Genomic DNA, 23,951 nt, shown 5'->3' on the forward strand with positions numbered 1-23,951 from the left:
AAGAGAGAATCCACTGGGAAGATCTCACTAGGATGCTAGCGGCGAACATTAGAAACCTGTTGTCAGGAGTTGGGAGTGTCTTACTTTCCAAATGTATAGAGAATACACGGTTAGAGCCTCCTCATGGCTTCAAAGAACATTCTTGTAACCCCTCTGCCGTGGACTGTGTTAGAAGAGTGAACGAAGCCTGTGCAAGGCACTGGGGGATGAGAGAGTTAAGTCAAAATTCAAGACACAGTGTCCGCTCTCCAGTCAGCCAATTGACGGTATCTTGTGGGAGTTCCTCTTCTGTCTCCCCTTGTTGAGATTTCAAAGCAAAATAAATCCTCAAATCTGGAAAAGGACAAAACAAAACAAACAACTCCCCCTCCTCCCCACAAACTCTACTTGCAGGAAGTTTGCCAGGCAGAGCCTTTCAGGATTCGCTGGCCGCGGCTGCACAGAGTGGTGTTTATCTCCGCCGCCACCACCGCCTCTGTGCTCCGCCTGTTGATGTTCCCATCTTTCCCCGGAAAGGAGCCCTTGCCCAGTTGTGCTGCGGTGGCGTTGGTTTGGAGGCATAGGCCACAGCTGGAGGCAGCAACCTGCTGCTGTCTCTGAGTTCAAAGGTCACCAGGCCGGATCTGCTGAGTCCTGCTTTTCTTTTTATCTCAGTAAGCAGAAGTGGTCTGTGTAAACAGCTGCTGGAACGGGACAGTCCCGAGGGTTTAAACCTGGAGGGAAGGCTGGGCTTCTGAAAAGGACTCTGATTATAAGTTGTAAAGAATAGGCCTGCGGTTTTTCCTTATCCGAACATCTCTGTCTTGTCAAGGGGGGAAAGGGTTGGAGGGGGGGATGCACAAAGTCCATGCAGAAACAATGCAGCCACCTGCAAAGCCAGGATTATCTTGTGTATTCCCAAGAGTAATTACTGCCCCCTGAGGACAAGACGTGGAGACTTTAGGAGGCGCCATACCTGGTTGAGTGGGAGGAATGTGGGCCTGGAGTCATACTGTGCAAGGCAAAAAGCTGTGGGCACTCTGTAACGTCACCTGTTGCCTCTGTTCCTACCTGATGTATAGAGGTTTTCGGGTATTTTTTGCTTTTGTTTTTCTCAGCTGTGTAGCCCTGGCTGTCCTGGAACACACTCTGTAGACTGGGCTGGCCTCGAATTCACAGAGATCCACCTGCCCTATCTCTGAGTTCTAGGATTAAATTAAATGCATGTGCCATCACACCAGACTCTGATTTTATTTGTTGAGACTGTCTCTTATAAATCAGGCTGTGTAGCCCAGGCTAGCCTTCTTGAACTCTGACTTTCCTGCTTTGGGCCTCCCAAGTGCTGGGATTATAAGCTTGGGTCATCACACCTAGTCTGACCTTCTTCATATGTTAGTGCGCCTATAGCACCATAACACACACACTAACACACACTCACTCTCTCTCTCTGTAAGTAGACTTACTATACAGTCCAACAGTCCTTAAACTGTGTCACTCTCCTGCCTCAACCTCCCAACCACAGCAGATGTGGCAAATCCTTACTCTTTTTTTTTTTTTAAGTCGCAATCCAGTGTGGTGTGGGCTGTGGCTTAGCGAATAGAGTGAGGTCTAGCACACAGTCCTGGGTTCAGGCCTCAGTTCTCTATAAACTGGTCATGGTACACACTTGTAATCCCAGCAGAGGCAGGGGATCAGATGTTCAAAGTCATCTTTTACTTCATAGCAAGTGTGAAACCAGTGTGGGCTGCATAAGTCTCTCTGTCTCTCTCTCTCTCTCTCTCTCTCTCTCTCTCTCATTCATATACACACACATACACATAATTTTCATACTGTAAGTTGCCATGATAAAAGATAAACCTGGTTTTAGCCTGGCCTCTGGTTGTACATCCATTGCTGCTACCTGACTCCAGAATATGTTCATCAGTAACAATTATGTTTTAATTGTTACCTTTCTTTCTTTCCTTTTTTTTTTTTTTTTATCCTCAGACCCTAGAAGATGCCTCTGATGGAACAGGCTCTGGGAAGCTTCTCTGGCCTCGTGGCTTTAAACAGGAGCCCAAGCCAGAGGCCATTTAAAGCCCTGGCCATTGTATCCTGAGGACCGCAGGTCGGGAAAAGATGGCTGTAAGTTTAGATGACGACGTGCCGCTCATCCTGACCTTGGACGAGACTGAGAGCGCTCCGCTGGCTCCTTCCAAAGGCCTGGGCCAGGAAGAGCAGCCCAGCAAAAGTAAGCGGGTGGGTGGGCCAGTGGGCGGGCAGCTCAGAGCTTGTCTGTTCAGAGAGAGATGGTGGGTGGGCTTCGGTCTCCGGGAGATGAAGGACCCTGTCACCCATCTCAAGGGTGACACAGACTTTGCTCTTAGGTGACTGTGGGTGTCTGATGCCGCAGCCCAGCTGTGCAGTGCTTTTGCCCCCACCCCCACCCCGCACCCTCACTTCTGGCACAGCTTTGACCCTGTGCCAGGAGATGTCAGGCAGGTCTCTCTTCCTTGCCTCAATCCTTGTTAACAGAACATCTCTGTGGGTCCCCACCTGAAGCCGGCTGTGGAGATGAGCTGCTCGCTGCCGTCTCGGGATGGGGGCAGAGGGCGAGCCTTGTGGTGTATTGATCAGGGCTTTGGGGTTTCACATTGCCTTTCTGGGAATGGAAGTCTGTTACAGAGTAAACCCCAGAGAGGAGAGGGGGTGAGCTGGAGGCGTCTTTAAGTGTCTTTCTGGCAAGAGGGAGAGGCCTTAAAACCCTTCCTGGTTCCCATCCCGAAACCATCTCCTCATTCGCTCAGGGTGAGGGTTCCGGAGAGGCTTAAAATAACTTGCCTTTGCCGGGCGGTGGTGGTGCATGCCTTTGATTCCAGCACTCTGGGAGGCAGAGGCAGGTGGATTTCTGAGTTCTTGAGGCCAGCCTGGTCTACAGAGTGAGTTCCAGGACAGCCAGGGCTATACAGAGAAACCCTGTCTCGAAAAATCAATATATATATATATATAATAACTTGCCTTTGTGAAGAGTCCTGAAAAGTTAGGGAACAGGGCTTGAAGGCCTCCGGTGAGTGCAGTCCGCCTGCCAGGGTGGAGGGTCAAAGGATACCACACAGGCCCACGGGGAAGATGCCATGGACCAAGCGGCATTGAGCCTGGCACTCCCATCTCCTTTGTCCACAGTTGAGCTTTGGGGATCTCGGAGGCTTTCCGGGATGGAGGAGACAGTGCCCCGGGGTGAGGAAGCTGGAGAGGACTGACTCCCTACAAACCACCAACGCTGCCCCCTCACGCTCACTGCCATCCCAAGTGGCTGTGCTGGGTGGTCCCAGAGGATCAGACAGGGAGGAGAGACCTATTTCTCCTGCGGGCCGTGCAGGCTTGCAGAACTCTGCCTCTGACTCCAGTCTTGACCAGCTTTCTTGCCAGGAGCTCTTCCACAGAAGGCTGTAGCTTTCCTGTTTTACAAAGGAAGAAACTTAAGAGAGGTTGTGAGTTTCCCAAGGCCACACAGCCAGCTCAGGAGTGAGGAAAGGTTTGAATTCTGACCCGTCTGACTAAAGTTTGTTCCCTTCTTCCTTTTTTCTTCCTCTTCCTCACAGTCCTCCTCCTTCTCCTTCCCCCTCCTGTTTTTCTTCACCAGCTCTTAACACGCATGGGTGGAGGAGGCCCTTACTTAGGGTTGGCTGCTATTTTTATTTGAGTTCATTTATTTGTTGTCTTGAGGTTTCAACCCAGGGCCTGGCAGAAGCTAAGCTTGTCTTGTGACTTCAAGACAGTTATTGAGGAAAAAAAAAAAAGACAGTTATTGCTACCTGTATTTTATAGAGAAGGAAATGAGCTCACTTGACCAGGGTCACACAGCCAGTGGGCAGAGCCCTCTCTGCTTGCTGCTTCCATATCACTGCAGAGCTGCTCTGAGGAGAGAGGGGGGGGGGCAAATGAGTCAGCGTCAGGGGACACCCCTTCAGGAGGATCTCTGTCACCTGCAAAAGGGAGTGGACTGAATGGGGTAGGGTGGCTTGCTTGTGCCTGCCAAGAGGCGGGTCCATTTCTAAATGGGAACCTTGGCTGTCTTCAAGCTCTTCGATCTCTCCAGAGTGCCCGGGCTTGGGGTGGGGTCCTGTTCTCCCATGCCAGGACATTTCTGAGAGTGACCCAGTTCTGTAAGCAGGCCTTCAGCTCGGGCCACCAGTGAGGCCACTGGATCTTGCTGAAGTCTGTTGCTGATTCTCGCTTCAGAACAGAAAATGACATATCCCTTGCCACAGGGCATTGTTTTCGGCTCGAGGTACCTGTGCCTCAGTCTCCCCTCTCACACTGTACTTTCTAAAAGCTCTGAGAAGCAGAGGCTACGTGCCCCTATAGCTGGCTGAAAGCCAGGGCCTCTCTAAGGAGAGATGTTGTCTTATTCATGGTTTCTACGGCTGGGATAAAACACCATACCCCAAAGCAACTTGGGTTAGGAAAGTTTTCTTCTTAGATTTCTAGGTAGCTCCCATAATGGGAGGAACTTAAGGCAGGAACCTGGAGGCAGGAGCTGATGCAGAGGCCATGGAGGGGTGCTGCTTACTGACTTGCTTCCCCTGGCTTGCTCACCCTGCTTTCTTATAGAACCCAAAACTACAAGCCCAGGCATAGCCCCACCCACAATGGGCGGGGCCCTCCCATACCAATTATCAATTAAAAAAATATACTGCAGACTTCCTACAGAACAGACTGATAGGCAGCATTTTTCTCAAGTGAGATTCCCTCTTCTAAAAGGACTCTGGTTTGTCTCCAGGTGAGAGAGGAAGCCCACAGACCTTCATTCAGGCATAGCTATTTCATGCTTAGATGCTTAGATTTTTCATTGTCCTGAGGTCCCCTACTGTCTGAGCTGTCAACATGAACCACACCCAACCCAGCAATTTCCTCCTGTCCTAAAACTGTTTGGGGACTCTCCCTTCCCTCCACGGTGGACCCAAGCGGTTTTGCTCAGTGTCCCACGCCTTCTTTCCTGCCTGATCCTGTTTGGGGGGGGGCGGGGGGAGGATGCCAATGACATTAGCCTGCCTCCAGTCCGGTGAGTCTCCAGTGCTGTGTTCAGCCTGGGGTCTGGTCGGGCAGTCGGTCCGGAAGACATTCCTGAGCCTTCTGTTTGCTTAGAGGATTCCAGTTGGAGCTGAAAATTCCTTCTGCTCATGCAAGTCCTTTGGGACCTTGTCAGCCTCCAGACAAGACAGAGAGAGTTAATGAGTCACTTTCTTGCTGTCTCCATGGGCAGGGAGATAGCCACCTGTGGTAATGAATGATTCAGCCATCCGGTCACCTGCTGGGTCCTGACTCCATTTATCTTTGGACCCCTTAGCTCAGCGCCTGCAGGAGCCGGGGACTTCTCAGGCGAGAAGTCCGTGCTGGAAATGAACCGAGCTGATAGGGGCCTCTGCGCTGGTAGGTGTGGCTGACAAGTGGGCCCTGTCGGATGTGATTGACATCCTGCCTTGCCAGTGGCTAGAGTCTCATCTCTCCCAGTAAATACTTCATGGTCCTGGAGATCCCAGGCCCTGGTCGACCGTGGCTGCAAACCCCGGGGACCTTCGTTTTACCTCGGTGACCTCTAAAGATACCATCTTGAAACCTAAGCGCCATATTCTGAGGCTTTGGGAGTCAGCCTGTCGCCGTACGGGGTTGTTTTCTCATTCGTTTACTTCATTTGTTTTTGTGTGTGTGCATGTGTATGTGCTATGGCGCCTGTGTAGAGGTCAGAGGTCAGCCTGTAGGACTCGGTTCTGTTCACCGTGTGGATCCCAGGAATCAAACTCTGCTTATTGGACTTGGCAGCTGGGGTCTTTACCCACTGGGCCATCTCCCCAGCCCTGGGAATTTTTTTTCTTTTCATTGTTTTGTTGAGGGGGAGAGGGTTTGAGATTGGGTCTGTCTGGGTTGCCAAGGCTGATCTGGGAACTCAATCCTCCTGTCTCCCTTGAGTGACAGGGAGTGGACCACCACACCTATCTCACATGGTCTTTGAAGCCCACAGTGCTGGTGACCTTTCCTTCAGTGACTCCCGACTTCCTCGGGTGGTTTCAGTTTAGGAAATACACAGTGTGGATCTGGAGACATGTGGATTTTATATGAGAACGCTAACATCTTTGATTCTAAGGGCGGCTGGTAAGATGATGCTAGGTGACTCACAGGCAGAAGGGTGTCAGGCTGAGGATAGAGAAGGTAGTTAGCGGTGAGGTATTTAAAACTTAGAAATGAGGGAAGAACCTTTAAAAGGGTCCTGGGGCCAGCGGATGGCTGAATGGTTAGAGACGATCAGTTATCCGCATGCGTTCGAGGCAGTGATCTCGGCTGTGTGTGCATGCCAGTCTGTACAGTGAGTGTGCCCCGTGGCTCCTGGCAACTCACACTAGGATTTGCCCCCCAACCCACCCCCGTTTAGGCCCACACACGTGTTTTTTGGTGAGGAATGGACTGGAGACATGTGGATGGATATACCACGGGCTCCTGGCTCCTTTGGTGTGATACTGTTGTAGTTTCTTTTTTTTGGGATTTGGTTTTTTCGAGACAGGGTTTCTCTGTATAGCCCCGGCTGTCCTGGAACTCAACTCTGTAGACCAGGCTGGCCTCGAACGCAGAAATCCACCTGCCTCTGCCTCCCAGAGTGCTGGGATTACAGGCGTGCGCCACCACCGCCTGGCTGCTGTTGTAGTTTCTGGGTGACAAGCTGGTCAGGGATGAGGCCTGAGGGGACAGAGCAGAGAGTCTTGATCCTTGGGCCTTGGACACTGTGCCATGTCTATAGGGAAGGCCACCGTCCCCACAGGAGCCTGTGACACCCAGGCTCCTTCTCTAGAGACTTTATACGGCCTGAGCCAGCTGGTACCAGGTACCATCTAGATGACCAGAGCTGCCGGCCTCAAGCAGATGCAGCCAGGAGGAGCTGGGAGGGTGTGGTGGGACCGTTCTCAAAGGATGGTCAGCCCAGTGGTCCCTCTGTGCAGAAGTCTCCCTCCCTGTATAGCTCTTTAGCTCGGGTTTTGTTGTTGTTGTTGTTGTTGTTTTTGTTTTGTTTTGTTTTTTTGAGACAGGGTTTCTCTGTGTAGCCCTGGAACTCACTCTGTAGACCAGGCTGGCTTCGAACTCAGAAATCCTCCTGCCTTTGCCTCCCAAGTACTGGGATTAAAGGCGTGCGCCACCACTACCCTGCTGAATAGCTCTTTCTTGGGCCAAACTTTTCAACATGCTTGTCAAAGAGGCAAGGACACCCGAGTGCCCTCGGCTGCTTTTGTCCCGTGGAGCCTGTGTGGCGGGGTGGCTGTGTGGGTTCTGGAGTCAAGCCCCAGGCCTCCGTTTCTAGCTGAGAACATAACTCGCTTTGACTAGCTGCCGTAACCCTAGCTGTACGTCAGTGTTCTTACTGCCCTGCACCGGACAGGGGGGCGGGGACTTGGTGAGATGCCGCAGGTCACGTGTTCGGTGCGTGGCGGGCTATGACATAGATAGGCGATGAGGCCGCGGACTGGGCTCTTCCGTGGAACGTCTGCAGTGTATTTGAGATGTCAACCTCAATCTCGGCGCTCCCACCCCAGCAGGTGCCTCCGCCACGCCAGGACTCCGAGGCAGTGTAGCGGTTGGAAACCAAGAACAATTAAGTTTCCACCGCCTCCCGCTTGGCCTGGCCACCTGGCCCTGCCGGAGTCATTCCTCTGGCTTTTATAGGGCTTTACCAAGGCAGAGTGCCGGATGTCACCAGATTGTTGGTGGTACCAATTAAAATGAGGGAGCACCCAGCACGCTGAGATGGAGCCTCATAATGGAGACTCCAAACCTTACGCTTCCTGGCCCTCCGCATCTTCATGGGGGGGATCCTGTCTGTCGCCTCGGGGCCCCCTGCCACGAAATGCCATCTCTCCCTATGCACGGAGAAAGCCACCGCCTCTAAATGGCAGGCACAGCAGCTGGGTGCGGGCCGGCACCTGCTGCCCTGTTCCGCCAAGCACCCGAAGGAGGTCTGAGATCGCATGTGCTCTGGAAGTAGTTTATGAGCCAGAACAGTTGACCTCCCAGCCTCCAAGTCAGGGAGGGGAGGGACACGGGAGCAGCTGGAGGATTTACTGTGCTGTTGATCTCGTGGTTTCTGGCCACGGTGTCTCCTGGGATTGTCTTGAATAACAGCGCAAGGCCCCTGGAGGGAAACCCCATGCATACCCTTACAGAAAAGAACCAAGATCGATGCCCGAAGCGTTGGGGCCCTTCGTGCTCAGGGACCTGAGGGGTAGGTAGCTCTTCCTTCTGATCTTGCCTGAGCAGATTCCCTGACGTGACGGCTCTCTGGCTCAAATTCCTCTCCCACTGCCTGCGCAGTCAGTCTGAGAAAGTTCACCGAAAAGTCCCAGTGAGCTGGGGCGGCTCCTGGGACGCAGTGCGCACGTCTCCTGTGGCATCGTGACACCCCCCCATCCCCCACCCCCTACCCCCCGCAGACATCTAGGTCAGAGCTTTCAAGATCCTCCCACTGGGAGGGATCTGAGGTTTTCAGAGGTCGAAGCCTGTCCCGTGTCATAAAGGCACGCTGGAATCCAAGCATCCTAGCTCTGTGCCTCCATCAGGGAGTGGAGGGAGGTTGAGGGGGCGGGATTGGGGGGGGGTCTCACTCCCAAGTTGGTTTCTAGCTTCGGTTTTCCGAACTGCTGTTCCGCGCGGTGCTGGCGGTGCTGGCTGGCATCCGAGGCAGCGTTCCGTGGTGTCAGAATGGCCACCCTGGTGGTTGGTGTTTCGTTGTACAACGTCTGTGGGATCACCAGCACCGGGTGGCCTGGACAGAGGGCAAGGGAAAACCCCAGCTTCCGGTGCTGAGCCGCGGCTTCCTCCTCCGCGCACCCTCCCCCACCTGCCTTCACTACCATCCCCTTACGCCAGCTCCACACTGGAGCCTCTGGGTTTGTTTTGGCTATGAAAATAGGATGTGTCAGGAACCAAGATTAAGGATCAGGAAAGGAAGGACCTAGGGAGGCTTGGAGGCGGGGATAGCCGCAGGCCATGTGGATCCCAGACGTTGGGTCCCTGTGGCAGGCGACCAATATGGAAATCGATTGGGAGATGCCCCAGACTGGGGGCCGCTGGCGATTACGTCTTTGATTCCTGCGACCCTTGACCTTGCTTACGTTCTGTCTGGGTGTGTAGCTGGTGTTGGAACCCTTGGGCCAGGCGTCGTCGTTGTGTGTTTGTATAATCCTGCCCCGGAAGGCTGAGGCAGGTGGATCATTATGTCAAACCCGGAAAGTGTAGTTGTGAACTCTCGGAGCTTTTGCGATTGAAGAAGCAGCCTTGGACCTGCTGGCACGTGTGCTCTCCGCAGGGCCAGCTGCCACCCTGCTCTGTCCAGTCGTCACAGGGTCACAGGCTGGCACTGCCAGAGCCAGCTAAGGACGTCTTAACGTTGGCTGCATCCTTACGCCTACTCACGTCAAGGAAAGCCGTGCCCACATGGCCAGCCACCTGTCCTGGTCTGAGGTCATCTCCCCTGGGTGTCATTCAGGGAGCATCAGAACCGGTTGAAGCAGGCTTAGCTTGTCAGGCAGAAAATGGAGAGTGCAGAGGGACCAGTTTTTATCCTGCCTGGGTTCAGGCCATCTTTCTTTACCAGTTTTGGGGTTTTGTGCTACAGCCCCAACCCCAAACCCCTCGGAGCACACCACAGGGGTGCAGCACCGAGCCACACCCCTCTTTCGGTGACTTCAGTCATGATAGCTGAGGACTCCACCACTGAGCTACACCCCCCAGCCTAAAGGTGTTTACGTGTACGGGTGTGTTCTGTCTTTGACTTGGTGTACACGTGTATTCTGTCTTTGACTTTGGGATATGGAGTGGAGATTCAAGGAGAAGTTACACGTTTAAACAAATAATTATGTGGGGTTTGGAGAGGTAGGTAGATTAGTGGTGAGGAGCACTGGTTACTCGGAAAGAGGACCTGGGGTTCTGTTCCCAGGACCTACGTTAGGTGGCTCATAGCCACCTGCAACTACAGTTCCAGGCTGAACTGGCGCCCTCTTTTGGTCCCCGTGGGTACTGCACTCACATGGTATGCTGTCGAGCAGGCGCACTTGGGCACAGAACACAAATACACAAATAAAAATAAACGGTGCTTTTAAAAGTGTTTTTTTAATGTAATGATTTGTTGTCTGGCCCTTCTTAAACCTTTGCCGTCTTGGTCAGCTATGAAGGTGGCTCTTTCTGCTGGCTGGCTCGTTTGTCTGAAGGACAGTGCCCTGGTGGTTGCCAGAAATGGCCTGTGGAGGTGTTGACAGGCTGGGGAACATTTAGTGTACCCGTTTTGTCCCATGTAATTTTGCTTGCTCCTGAATCGCAACACACATATTTTTTTGGAGGTAGAGGTTTGCCGGAGGGGTCGCGACCCACAGGTTGAGAATCACCGCCCCAGCGATTTGCGGTGGTGCGTGCCCCACATTTTAAAGGGATAGTGATCAGGAAGTGAAAGCCTGTTCCCGGAGAAGGAGTCAGACAAAGCTGTGTTGTCGCGCGGTTGAGTGGCACAGCAGGGTTTTAATTACAGGGTGGGGTGGGGAGGCAGGATTCCCAGGGTGCCTTGCCTGCACCCCAGGCCTGCGCTGAGATGTGGAAAGAACACCAGAGTGATGGAGAGGCCACAGGTGCCTCAAGCAGGGGCTGCTGTCCTGCCGCAGGGCTCTGAAGGGTCACCCCATCCACCTCCAGAAAGGTGCTGGAAATAGTGACAGGACCAGGTGGGGACTGGGGGCGTCGCTGAGCGTCTACAAGGCCCTGGGTTCAATCCCAACCAGCCACAAAAGGGAAGGAGAGTTAGGGGAGGAGGAAATGACAACCTGGAGGCGGGCCAGGACACCATGGTGCCCCTTTGGTTGGGCTCGGTGTTTAGGGGGCACCTGGGTGGGTAGTCAAGTAGGCATTGTACTTGTTCGAGCCTTACCTTCTGAAACCCCAGTCTCCCACATTCTCATATGTGCCTGGCGCCTTAGGCACAGAGTTTATAGCCCTGGCGGTGAGTTCTGATTGCCCGACTGTGGTAGGAGACATTAGAGCACAGAGAGACATTGCTTAGTGTGAAGGAGCTGCATCCATTCAGGTAGCCGGGTGGGCACGGGCAGGGCTTCTCAAACTGTTTCTATTATAAGCCCTTTGCTTTGTTACATTAAAAAATCACACACTCACACACACACACACACACACACACACACACACTGTAGCTGTCTTCAGACACACCAGAAGAGGGCATCAGATCCCATTACAGATGGTTGTGAGCCACCATGTGGTTGCTGGGATTTGAACTCAGAACTCAGAACCATTTCTCCAGCCCCCTTACAGCCACTTCTTTACAATATTTTTAAGCATTATTTACTGTGTGTGTGTACCCATGTGTGTGTGTATGTGTGTGTCTGTGTGTGTGTACCCATGTGTGTGTGTATGTGTGTGTCTGTGTGTGTGTGTGTGTCTGTGTGTATGTGTCTGTGTGTGTGTGTCTGTGTGTCTGTGGGTGTGTGTGCACGCACACACACATGTGGCAATCAGAGAGCAGTTTATGGGACTCAGTTCTCTCCTTTTAACATGTGGGATGTGAGTATCAAATTCAGGCTGTGAGGTCTGAAGGCAGGGCCTCTATCCACTGGGTCATCGCGGTGGCCCAAGAAATTTATTTTAAAGCAATTCTTTGGTATATATAATTTTACCATTTATTAAAGATGAAGGCCGATTACATTCTAAGTGAGAATGATGTGACTGTTTGCTTTTACACGCAGGATCAAATCTTGGCTGAGTACTTGACGCTGCAGGCTGCAGGGACTCCATTTCCTAGAGCTGATCAATATTTGGAGTTGATCGACAATACTGAGAGCACTGCTTTGCATAAATACTTAGTGCACAGAGGCAGGAGCGAGTTTGGGATCCTCTCAAACGGTTGAAATTTCTGTCCTAATCCTAAACCAGAATTGATTGAGTGATTTTTTTTTTCTTTTTAAAATTTAAGAAACCCAAGTTAGCAGCTAAACCGTCAGTATTTAAGATCAAACATTCTAACCGGACAGTGGTGGTGCATGCCTTTAATCCCAGCACTTGGGAAGCAGAGGCAGGCGGATTTCTGAGTTCGAGGCCAGCCTGGTCTACAGAGTGAGTTCCAGGACAGCCAGGGCTACGCAGAGAAACCCTGTCTCGAAAAAAAAAAAAAAAGATTGAATGTTCTAATATTCTGACAATACAATACAAAGATATATGCCAGAGAAAGACGATAGGAAAAAAATTTAAAGTTTTTGTTTTTCATAACTAGGCCCCTGTATTCAGTAGGTCTCCACCACAGTTTTTAAAAATGGGATCTGGGGAGAATAGGGGTCACAGCGGGGATGAGGGGCCAGGCCTCTCTGGCAGGGGATACTGATGCGTAGGCATGTGTAGACAGAGGAAGTGTGATGCGGCCTTTGGGACAGGGTGGGAAGAGCGTAGCAAGGGTGTAGAGTATGGGATGAGCCTGGGCTCTGGGGTCAGGTCAGCTGAGTGTCCCTGGTCAGCACATCTCTCAGCTTGGGTCCCCTCATTCATAAAGACACAGTCACACACAGACTGTCCTTGGATCAGTCCTGAGATTGAAATGGGAGGCCTCCGAGTGAGCACACGGCCTGGAGCATTCCAGGTGATGGCTTCTGGAGCTAGCAGTCACAGCACACAGAGAGGCCATCCCACCGTGAAGTGCCCAAGCTGTGAAGTGCGTTGGGTGGGACTGTCGTATGATGATGTCATAGATGGCTGTCCCACGGGGTGGGTTGGTCTTGGAGACTCTCTGTCCATGTGGTGGGGGCAGAGCCAGGTTTGGCGGTTTACTCTTTGGTCCAGGCTCCCCACTGTCCCCCGAGCTCCCCCCAAGGCCACATGCCTCACGCCCTGCTCACCCTGGCAGCAGGAGGCAGGGGCAGGAAGTGAGAGCTGACCTCAGCACCCTCCCGTGCCCTCCCTCATCCCTTCCGCCCAGACCCAGATCACAGAGGCCTCCCAGTCCAGGCCGACTGTCCCAAGCACCTGCTGTGCTGCACTTTCCACCCAGTCCCCAAGCCTCCTCCATCCCGACCAACCAGGGATGGACAAGAGCCTCACTGCTGTGGCCGAGCTCCATGACTCTGGTCCGCACAAAGCAGAAACCTGCTCTCCGGAGCTGTGATGCAGGGCACGATTTCTTCATGGAAGACCCCATTATAATCGAGGGGACTCCCTGGAGAAACTTGTGGAGGCGTCCCGGCGTACTGGCCAGTCCTTCCTCATTCTCCGCAGGTGTCACGCTCGCTCCTTGTAAAGAAGCCACAAGCAAAGTGACATTGATGCCACCTAATGACAGTCTCCTCAGCCACCATCACTGCCCTTGCTCTGTGTGTGTGTGTGTGTGTGTGTGTGTGCGCGTGCGCGAGCACACTCCAACAAACACTTGTGAGCCACCTTGGCCAGGTGACAGAGAAGGTGATGACCTCAGGGCCTTGTTCTGGCTGCTTTAGGCCAAGTGTCTGCTCAAAATCCAGGTCATTCCATTAATAGAGTTCAAGGCCAGCCTGGGCTGCAGCGTTTGAGACCTTAGCTCAGAACAAACAAAAGAGAAGGAGAAAAGTTGACACTGTCAGGCTGTCAGGAAAAGATGGGAGAAGATGCCCGAATCCTGGGTGTCTCTAGAAAGGCCGATTCTCAAGCTAGAGAAGACGCCCTCTAGGGGGCAGCCTGCTGACCTGTTCACGCCTCAGGCTGCCTGGCAGGGAGGGGCCGAATCTTAGGGACTGCCCAGGAGACTGGAAGCGTGAGTTCCCAGCCACGTTCCCACCTGAGTTAGATGGGGGTAGGGGGGTCCCATTTTAGTTACTAAGTCCGTTGATGTTCTTTCACAGGGGATAAACCGTGCAGAACTACGTTAGGCTTCAGCTAACAAGAAATAGTACACTTTTTTTTTTCTGGAGTCAGGATGACATGTAGCTCATGTGTAGCCAAGAATGATCTTGAATTTCTGATCCTCCTGCCTCTACATCCTGAGTGCTGGGAACACTGAACCATCTGTCCAGACCCAGTTTTTAAACTTGCATTCATTGATTGATTCTTGGTTTTTTTTTGTTTTTTGTATTTGGTTTTTCAAGACAGGGTTTCTCTGTGTAGTCCTGGCTGTCCTGGAACTCACTCTGTAGACCAGGCTGGCCTTGAACTCAGAAATCTGCCTGCCTCTGCCTCCCAAATGCTGGGATTACAGCGTGCACCACCACCGCCAGGCGATTGATTCTTATTATGTATTTATGTGTGTGTGCGCGCGCGTGTATGCGGGTGTGCTAGGGTTCACATGAGGGGACCAGAGGATGACTTGTGGGAGTCACTTCTCTCCTTCCACCTGTGGGTTCCTGAGATGGAGCTCAGCCGGTCCGGTGTGGCCTCAGGCACCTGTGCCCAGTGAGCCATCTTGGTAGTCCTGCTGTTTGTTGTTCGTTTGTTTTTTGAGACAGAGTCTTACCATGTGGCCTTTGACTGGCCTGGGATTTATAGACCAGGCTGGCCTTACACTCCAAGAAATCTACCTGTTTCGGCTTCCCAAGTTCGGGGTCTTTGTGTCTCCAGTGCTCTTCCTGCCTTGGAGGCCCGGCTCCTTCCCTTCCACCCCCAGCCTTGACTCGATGCCATGCAGCTGATCCCAGATCCCGTCCACCCTGGGCTCTACCCCGCCGCACCGCGGCCACTCACAGCCCAGCTCCTGGAGACCCCCATTTGTTGTTATCTAAATCTGGGTTCGCCCTGCAGAGTGATGGGTTCATTAACAGTCGTGAGAAAATGGAATTTTGGCAAACTGTTGGAGAATCAAAATATGATTATCCCCTCCTCATTCACCCAGCTCAGGCAGGGTTTGTCAGTGTAGTCCAGTTGGTGGGACCAGTTTGAGCTGGCTGGCTGGGATGGGGTGGGAAGGTCGAGGTAGGTGGCTGTTGTTTCTGAGTTGTTTGTTGGTCACACTGCTCTGCTGTTCCTGGCACTACAGGCTTCACAAAGGCCAGGCCAGGCCTTGTCTATCTTCCCCGTGCACTTAATATTTGAGATGGAGTCACAGCTTCACCAGCCCCTGGAGTCCTCTGGGGTAAGGAAGAGGCTCCCTCACGTTCATGTGACCACCCCAGAATAGCCTGAGTGAGGCCTGCTTTGCAGAGCAGCCTACATTTGGAGCATGGAGGCCTCCCTCAGCCTCCAGCCTGCCTGCATGTATTCTAGTTACAGCGTCGGCCTGTACTGCTTGGTGCCCCCTCCCCCGCCCCCTATCTTCCTTCGTATCTGAACTCTCCAACCCTGCCATTTGGAGACCGCCTGCCATTGCTTAAAGCTCTCTTTCCTTAGTGGAAATGCTACACGTTGACGTTTCCTTCTCCGCTCAGCTCTTGTGTAAAGTCAGCTGGGTGACAACTGAGCTCGGCCCTCGCTAACAGCCTGGAGCCGGTCCAGGCCACCGGCTGCATCAGCTCGCCCTTGTGGGCGGTCGAGAGCAAACGTTGTATCTTCTCTCTGTGGCTCTCGAGGGTCCCCTCTCCTCACGAGCCCGGCTGTTCACACTTGGCTGGCTTGCCCCATCGTTTGCGATCACGGTCATCGTGGTGCAGACCCCGAAGCGGGTTCTGGGACCTCCCTCACCAAGGCTCGGTTTTATTAGTATTGAAGCCACTTGGCCCCTAGGCCAGTCAGTCGTTTTAGTCCGTGACATAGTGGGTTTCTTCCCCCCTCATTTTTATTTGAAGCCTGGGCAATGTCCCAGAATGTGGAGGGACAGCAGAGCCTGGAGCTGAGGGATGACTTGGGAGAATTCTTAGGCCATAGGACTCTGTGATGGAGGGGCAGAGTGGTGGTAATGGCCACAGATAGTCAGGGATTTTAACGTTTCTTCAGTTGTGCAGGCTTATTTTTCAGCACAAGAAAGAAGTTGGTGTGGTCGCTGAACAACTTGGAACAAAACTGTAAGCTTGTTTTGTTTGTTTGCTTGTTTGTTTGTTTGTTGGGCTGAGCCTCAATTCTTCATCTGCGAGATGATCTCATTACCGGCTAAGTGAGAGTCTGTATAGAGGTTAACAGATTAAATGGGTGGTTCTCTGTGTAATCCAGTCACAAGGGAAGGCCCGGCTTCAGAAGCTCAGTAACAAAGTGTCAAGGTCCTGTCATCAACAAAGTAGCATCATCATCAACAAAGTAGCATCGTCATCAACAAAGTAGCCACATTGCAGGTATTGCCCTCATGAGTTCTGACTCAGAGGAGAAGCTCCCTCTCTGAGCCCAGCTCTTCCTCATTCTGGTGTGACTTCCTCTTAGGGAATGGGAACTGGTTTTCTGACTCTGGTTATCCTGGCTGAGCATCTGAGGATAATTAACTTCCTTGATTCCCCAATCCTTCCCCTGATCCCCACCCCCATGCCCTGGGCAGTCAGGAGCTCCCCTCCAGGGCTCTAGAGTGAGTTTCTTCACGATGTCTCTTTCAGGCTGTTGTCCTACTAGACAGAAAGGGAGACTGAGGCAAAAGGACACAGTACTTAGTTCAGGCCTGGTCAAATGACCACCCAGGGTTTCAGCTTCCTGGGAGGCCCATTGTGCCCCAACATCTAAGTCTTCTAGGACATAGACTTCTTCCTAATGTCACTTTCTGGAGATGCCTGTATTGGGGAGGCCGCTTTGCCCCTGACTGCTGCTTTTCTGAACAGAGTGGCAGCAGCCCCAGCCCCAGATGCTGCAGATGCTGCAGGTGCAGCGTTCACAGAGCTGGATCCAAGAAGCCTTCTTTGTGAGTGACCCTGAGTAGCCACTGGGTAGGGACTATGTGGATTCTGGCAGGGCACAGCTGCAGCCTTGGACTGTTTGGAGTTGGGAGCCAGTACGCCCTCTGAGCATGGGCTATCTGCTGGGCCCAAAGGGGCCCCAAGAGCCCCTGGTTCTTCTGCAGACCTCTCCTATTTCTGGAGGTGGGTGGGTCTCCCAGTATCCCAGGTGCTTCCAAGTAACCATGGGTCAGGTGTCTGTATAGACGCTGGTCTGCTGTAAGAAGCGGCGGATGGATTAGTGTGTATGTGTGCATGTGTGCACATGTATATCTTGAGCATGTCTGCGATATTTGTGATATTCTGAGGACTTTGTTAGGTGAGCCACTAGTCAGTTCAGAGAATAAGGAGTAGTGGTGGGCAAAGAGTCCCACTTTGGGACATACCCCACGACTGGAGAGCAGGTGTTAACAGTCCAGGCTGGCCCTCAAAATTCATGGCCTGCAGAAGGTGGTTCCAATTTATGGATTAGCTAACCACTGGGGATGACTGGGATCTGACAGCTTTATGCCCAGAATAGCGTCGAGGGGGCTGGGATCATTGTGGCTGTGGTTGGTCTCTGGTGCAGGCGTGCCGTGGCCGCCATGGAGCTTGTAGCTTGACTCAGGTAGAGTGAGAATAGTCAGGCTTGAGTAAAGGCCGCGTGGGTGTGTGTCCTCAGGTGGCTCACTGCTGAGTGGCCGGAGCCGTCCTTGGAAGTCGGTGGCCCAAGTCTGTGTCTGTCAACGGGCCTGTGCGCCAGCCGCCTCCCATCCCACAACCTGGGGCTGTCAGAAGCAGCAGAGGAGGGATGAGAACTCAGGCTCCACCTCTGGCCTTGGGAAAGTCTCTTTTCTGCCCAATAGCGCCCCCAGTCTGTGGATGGTGGGAACGCAGCAGATTCCAGCTCCTGAGGTGGGTCAAGGCATGGTCCCCAGGGACTCCAGTGGCTAGCTTCACTGTGGTCAGTCCCCTGCCTCAGCCTTACCTCTTCTCTGTGACTCTCTATGTGTCTGGACTTTGGCACTCTCTGTGCCCCCCCCACTTATCTGCCCCCCAAGTGCGAGGGTTATAAGACATGGCTAGTGCCTTCTCTTGGGGGTTTGGGGGCAGGGGGTGCACACTGCTGACGGTACCACCTGCAATGCTAGTGATACCGCTGGTCTCCTTTCTCTGAATCCCCTGCCTGCCCGTACCCCTCCCCGACCCCTTCCAGACTCTCAAGGCCAGCTGGTTCTGACCTGTTCCCTCCTGCCTTCCCCTTCTTAAGTTTATTGCTTTCAACCTTCTGGTCCCTTGCCTGCCAAGTCCTAGGAGGGCAAACTGCACTGACGAATCCCTTTGGATTCGGCCGTTCAATCTCGGCCAGGTGGTTGAAGATAGCTAGAGGCGGCACACTGCTTTATCCTGACCGCTTCCGAGCCAGAATTTCTTCTAGAACAGAGCTTGACCCGTGAGCTGTCCTACGGCGCCTTCTGTGCCTCCTTGGGTCCAAGTAACCTTTTGGCAGGACCGACGTTGGGTTGCTGCCAGACACTGAACTAGGGAGGGTCCTGGGTCCCAGAGGCCACCCTGTGCCTGGGTATGCCTTCACTAGACAAGCTGATACCGGGATCCACGCTCCACCCCACCTCCCAGCCAATTACCAGAAAGCAGAGGTTTGGAAGAGGGCAGCGTGCCTCCTGGCTTCTCCGCATTCTGCTTGGCTTCTATCTGGGAGTCCTCGAAGTGCCACCCGCACAGGAGCAGTGCAGCGCCATGGCCCAGGCGAACGCTCCAGGCTCCAGCAACGCTCTGCTTTCTAACCCCCCCCCCCCCCCACCTTCGGCTTTGCTCGTGGTGTGGGACTCTCAGTGACAACTGGCAAACAGTTGCGAGACTGCTCATTGTCATTCTGGTGGGCTCTGGTTTCCAGAGGGCTCCAAGGGCTTTCCGGGTATTTGCATTTATTTCTGCTGTGCTCAGAGCACAGCTGGCATGGGTCCCAGTGCACGGTGGAGAAACTGAGGCTCCACGGAAGAGGATTACTGTGTGGCAGGGGTATTTTGCGATCAAAGAGGGACATGCATGCCTGGTGCATTTTTAAGAGCGTGAGTGGCCTAGGGCAGTTTGGAAAGGAGAGTGCGGCGGACTTCCAGTTCTAGTCTCCTGGATCGGGCCAAGTCACTCATTTCTGGTTTTTTGGATCAGAGCTCCTACCCAGGCAGCTCCCGGGCATTTTACCCAAAGCTACCTCTCCAGGCCTCAAGGCCAACCGGGGCTGGCCTGCCTGCTGGATGTGTGGAGGCAGAGCAGCCCCTCTCCTGCCCACCCACTCCCTCTGGTCTTCCCCCCTCCCTCGCCTCTCCTCCCCTGCTTTATAGCTGGCATATGGAAGCCATTTCTATTTATCCACAGCGCCAGGATGCTGCTTCTTGCTGTGCTCCAGCGAGCGGAATCCTCGGATTCCCCGCAGGGCCATTTCAGAGGCTGCATGCGAAGCAGCCAGCTGTTTGCAGGGAGCGCCTGGGCCCGTTACATCAGCGTAGAGGCGGCATGGCCATCTGTGCACGCAGGTCATCCTGGGCTGTCTGAGACTCGGGGTTGGAGGCGGTGGTTGTGTTCTGGCCTATTGCTTTCTAGTCCCTCTCTCTGTCCTCCAGTAACGTCTCATGTCTCTGGGCCCATGGCCAGGGCTTAGGGATGGAATTCCGGGGCAGGGACCACATAGACCTTTAGTGGTCAAGGTTTTCATGTCTGTCCACTCAGCTCGATTTCCAAGAGTACTGCCCGGGGCACTGACAGTGCTGAACACACTGTGTACTTCTAGGGAACTTTTCCCCAGGCTCAGGGGGTCAACTTCCTGTTGGCTGAGTGCCCCCACCCATCCACCCAGCCACCTTCTCTGGTTTGTTCCAAACTGTGCGTGCCAGAGCCAGGGAATCTGTGCTTCCACTGCCCACGCAGGCCGGTCCCTGCATCCGGGCGAATTTCTAGCTGCCTCCCAGACAAGTGGAAATTCAAAGGCCCAGGGCAGCGGTTGTCCTGAGGAGGCTGGGGAAGGCTAACTCCAGGACCATTCCCTGATGATGTCATTCTGACCTCTCCATCGTGGTGCTTGTGGTATGTCTTGCCTCCTGGCCGCACAGGTCGCCTGAAACGGTGACCTGCCAAACTCCCAGGGGCTGATGGGGTCTTTAACGGGCTAAGTTGGAGAGGGCCTGTCACAGTAGTCCATGATGAGAGGCTACACCAGGGTAGCCTCTTTTACCTGAAGACCCATCATCTATTTCTCATGGGAGGCTCTTCAGGAGGAGGCTGGGCAGGTCCTGTTACCAGGGTAGGTTTGTGCCAGTGGTCACTGGGGCTGGGACTGCAGCCAGGGATTCTGTAGCAGATTCAGGGAGTCCATCCTCAGTGGGACAGGGGATATAGATCATGCACTGTGGTGACTTACAGAGGAGCCACAGGGCAGTCTCCGTTTACTTCCAAACTGGCCTGTGTTCATGGGAGCCAGGCCCCGGGAGCAGTTCCCCACCTGAATTTGCCCGAATTTGCCCGCCACACAGTCCACCTTCTGCCCTTCCATGGGGTTCTTAATTGTCCTTTCCTGTGGCACCCTGCCAAGCCCCTGAGCACAGCTCACACAATAGGCCCTTAAGAGCTGGAGCGACTCCAGCCTCAGAGCTAGGCAGACACGCAGGCTCGGGCAGGGGGTTGCAGCTTAGACTGCAAGAGGCTTTGGACCCAAAGCCACCAAAACCTCCACATGAAAGGGCTGGGAGGGCTGATGGCTCCCTGCCCACCACTTATGACCTTTCTGTAATCCCTCAATATCCTAGCCAGCCACCTGCATGACTGAAGGAGGGTTTGCAGAGTCACCTGTGGCTTCCTTGAAAAGCCCTTCAGTGACCCTGGTTACCCAGAGCCTTTCAGGCCTGTCCCCACGTGAGAGCCACTAACAAGTCCCAGGCCTTGCCAGGGTTTGTGTTGCGTCTTCTACAGCGAAGGGTTACATGCTTGGAGGCACAGGCGTGGGAGGGGGAGCTCAGATCCCTTGCCCGGACATTGTTTTCCCTTTCTGTGCTTTCTGAAAGGTCTGTCCTGGTTCCCCTTTGTATAGATCCCCCCCCTCCACCTTTAAAAGAGTACAGAGGACCATGGCATGCCCATTAACACCCCCGAGTGCTGCCTGGTGCGCTCTGGGTAAATGCTGCCGGGTCCTGCACCCAGCCCCGGGCCCTCTGCTCCTCGCCACCTGTTGTTCAGTGCTCTGTAGGCGTGTGTGATCTTCAGGCGAGATCCTCCAATTCACATCAGTCCTGATAGATTTGTTGACTCTTTACACACTGGGCTCACACACACGCACACACACACACTCACGCACACACACACGTTCTATGCTTTGAAGACACCATAGAGACCATAACAAAGGCCCGTGTCCCTACGGAGCTGACATCTGGCCAGGGGAACAGGCAAACATGCCAGGTTCTGAGCATTCCGGGACCATGTAGGGGTCAGAGGTCAGAGACAGACAGATGGTCACGGGAGTTCACAGCGGAGCCAAGGGCAGCCTCTCCTGAGACAATGTGAGGGCGGGAAGTTGAAAGACCTGAGAAAGCTGACTGCTTAAAGGTCCCCTGGGCAGAAAGTTCCAGAATAACGAGGGGCCAAGATGGTGATGGAGAAGAAAACGTGAAGGGATCAGAAGATGGGAAGGAGGGCCTTTTCAACTGGACTGTGTGTTGAGAGTAAATGCTCACAGTTTCCCAGGGAGGCAGACACTCTATTTCTGAAGCAGAAGACTAATACCAGCTGACTTAGGTGTGTGTGTGTGTGTGTGTGTGTGTGTGTGTGTGTGTGTGTGTTGTGCTGGGCATGTGGGGGTGGGTATACATGCTCCATACGTGTATGGAGGCTAGAGGTTAGATTCCAGTGTCCTATTTGAGACATTGAGTCTCTTGTTGAACCCAGAGCTTACATTTTCAGCTAGACTGGCTGGCCAGCGAGCCCCCAGGACCCACCTGACTCCCCGTCTCAGTCTCAGTGCTGCTGTTATAGCTCACCACATGCAGTTCCGGGTGGGGGGCTTCATGTTTATGCTGCAAGCACCTTCTCAGCTGAGCTGTCTCCCCGGCCGGTCCTGCTGTGGTTTTCTTTAGGTGGTTATGTGGAACTGGGAAGTTAACACACACACACATATACACACACATACACAAACACACACATACACAAACACACATATGCACACACATACACACACACACACACACATATGCAGGCACGCATGCACATTCCAGATTTCTCTGGTGTAGAAAAGGTCTTGGGGCAGGATGTTGTAAGAACAAGCCCAAGGGAGTGTCTGGGTTGGTCCAGGGGTGAGATGGCTCCAGCTGTGGCAAGCAGAAGAGCCTGTGAGAAGATTAAAAAGACAATTAACAGCCTGGGCTATACAGAGTGAGTTCAAGAACAGCTAAGGCCACACAGAAAGACCCTGTCTGGAAAAAACGATAAACACACACGCACACACACACACATACACACACACACACACAAAGACAATTAAACTGACACGTGTACCTATTTTATACAGTATTTGGTGCTTGTTGGCAGTGGTCAGACAAGGAAGGGTTTGAAGCAGGAATCTGTGTGGAATCTTTTTGATCCCGGGGGCGGGGCCTGTCAACTTCCTGAGGCCCCCTCGGCCTGTGTTGATTCAGCTGTTGCCTGTGCAGTTACAGGCCGAGGACAGTACACTCTTAGCACCCCTCCCCCAGCCTGCCTCCTCAGAGGGGCCGTGCTCCTCTGCCATCCCGAATCCCCCAGGCACATCCCAAGAGCCCCAATCACCCATCCACTGAGTCCAGACAACGTTACTCACATCTGGACTCAGTGCCAGCTGCAGAAGTGCAGAAAGACTCGCTCTCTCCCTCGCGACGAAGAAGCCACTCTGTATCTGGTGCACAAGCCAGGCCCTGTAGGTGTTTGTCATTTTAGTGCAGGCTAGAGCGGCTGGTGGGCTGTGGTCCATGTGTGCTAACAGTGTTACTGTTATCTCAGAGCCGAGCAGCTGGGCAGTGATGTTGGGCACAGTCCTAGAGCTGGTCAGCCCTCAGGGCAGTGCCGGAGTGCGGAGTTGTTTCTCGGACCACCCGCATCTGCCTGCCTGCTTTTGTTGGCTGGTTTGTTGGTGTTTTGTTTTATTTTTGTTGGTTTTATGAAGCTGAGGATGGCCAAGGCTTAGGTGGCCGGAAGGAGTGGAGAATGATTGTTATTAGGAATTTGTTTGGTGCATTTTTCTTCTTCCTTTGGAGGCAGGGTCTCACTATAACCCAAGCTTGCTAGGATCTTCCTGTGCCAGTCCCCAAAACGCTGGGATTGAGTGCATTAGGCCAGCCACTGTGCCTGGCCTAGTTTGGGCTTCAGGTTAGTTGGTCACCTGACCTCTAGGTGTTTATTTACACCCACGAATGAGATTGCTCCACAGCCTGGCCCTCAGCGGCTGCCCCCGGCAGTATCACCAGAAGTCAGGGCAGACACCGGATACTCACACAGGACAGAATGGAGTATACTCAGTAACCCAGAACTGACAGACTCTCCACACAACGAGAATGCATTTCAGATTGCATAGACTGAGGGGACGAGGCAGGCAGATGCGCAGACTGGACAGTCCGTCCTCTTACAGAATGCCGTAAGGCGTGCAGGGGCATCAGACAGGGTGACGGCTAAGTGATTCTCTGCGGCCGGACGGGAGGCAGAGGAAGCCGTGGTTCTTTCACTCTTTTATTTAGATTTATTTTTTTTTTTAATGTATTTTTGGTCTTTCAAGATAGGGTTTCTCTATGTAGCCCAGGCTCTCCTGGAACTCACTTTGTAGACCAGGCTGGCCTTGAATTCAAAGATCTGCCTGCTTCTGTCTCCTGAGTGCTGGGATTAAAGGTGTGCACTGCCGCCTCCGCTTGGCTTTATTTTGTTCATCGTTTTAGTTTAGTTTTTATGGTGCTGGGGATTGACTCTGGGCCTCGTACACACTAAGGTTGTGCTTGCTTGCTGAGCTGTGCTTCTGGCCTTTTGATGTGTGTGTGTGTGTGTGTGTGCGCGCGCGCGAGTGCGTGCATGCGTGCCCGTGTGTGTGTGTGTGTGTGTGTGTGTGTGCATACCTATCTATCTGTCCATCCATCCATCCATTCATCATCCATC

General features: G+C 53.3%; 1 protein-coding gene across 2 annotated transcripts in view; it reads left to right on the top strand.

The window, feature by feature from the left end:
* Nucleotides 1-23,951, top strand: part of Tpcn1 (two pore segment channel 1) — a 55,501-nt gene that overhangs the window by 1,187 nt on the left and 30,363 nt on the right. For both annotated transcript variants that reach the window (XM_052167489.1, XM_052167490.1), the window contains exon 2: nucleotides 1,966-2,209. In XM_052167489.1, coding sequence (XP_052023449.1) covers nucleotides 2,098-2,209 — 112 coding nt within the window. In that variant the 5' untranslated portion in view covers nucleotides 1,966-2,097. The remainder of the gene's footprint in view (nucleotides 1-1,965; nucleotides 2,210-23,951) is intronic.

The sequence above is a fragment of the Apodemus sylvaticus genome, chromosome 22 (genome assembly GCF_947179515.1).
Source record: "Apodemus sylvaticus chromosome 22, mApoSyl1.1, whole genome shotgun sequence".
In the NCBI taxonomy this organism is placed as follows: Eukaryota; Metazoa; Chordata; class Mammalia; order Rodentia; family Muridae; genus Apodemus; species Apodemus sylvaticus.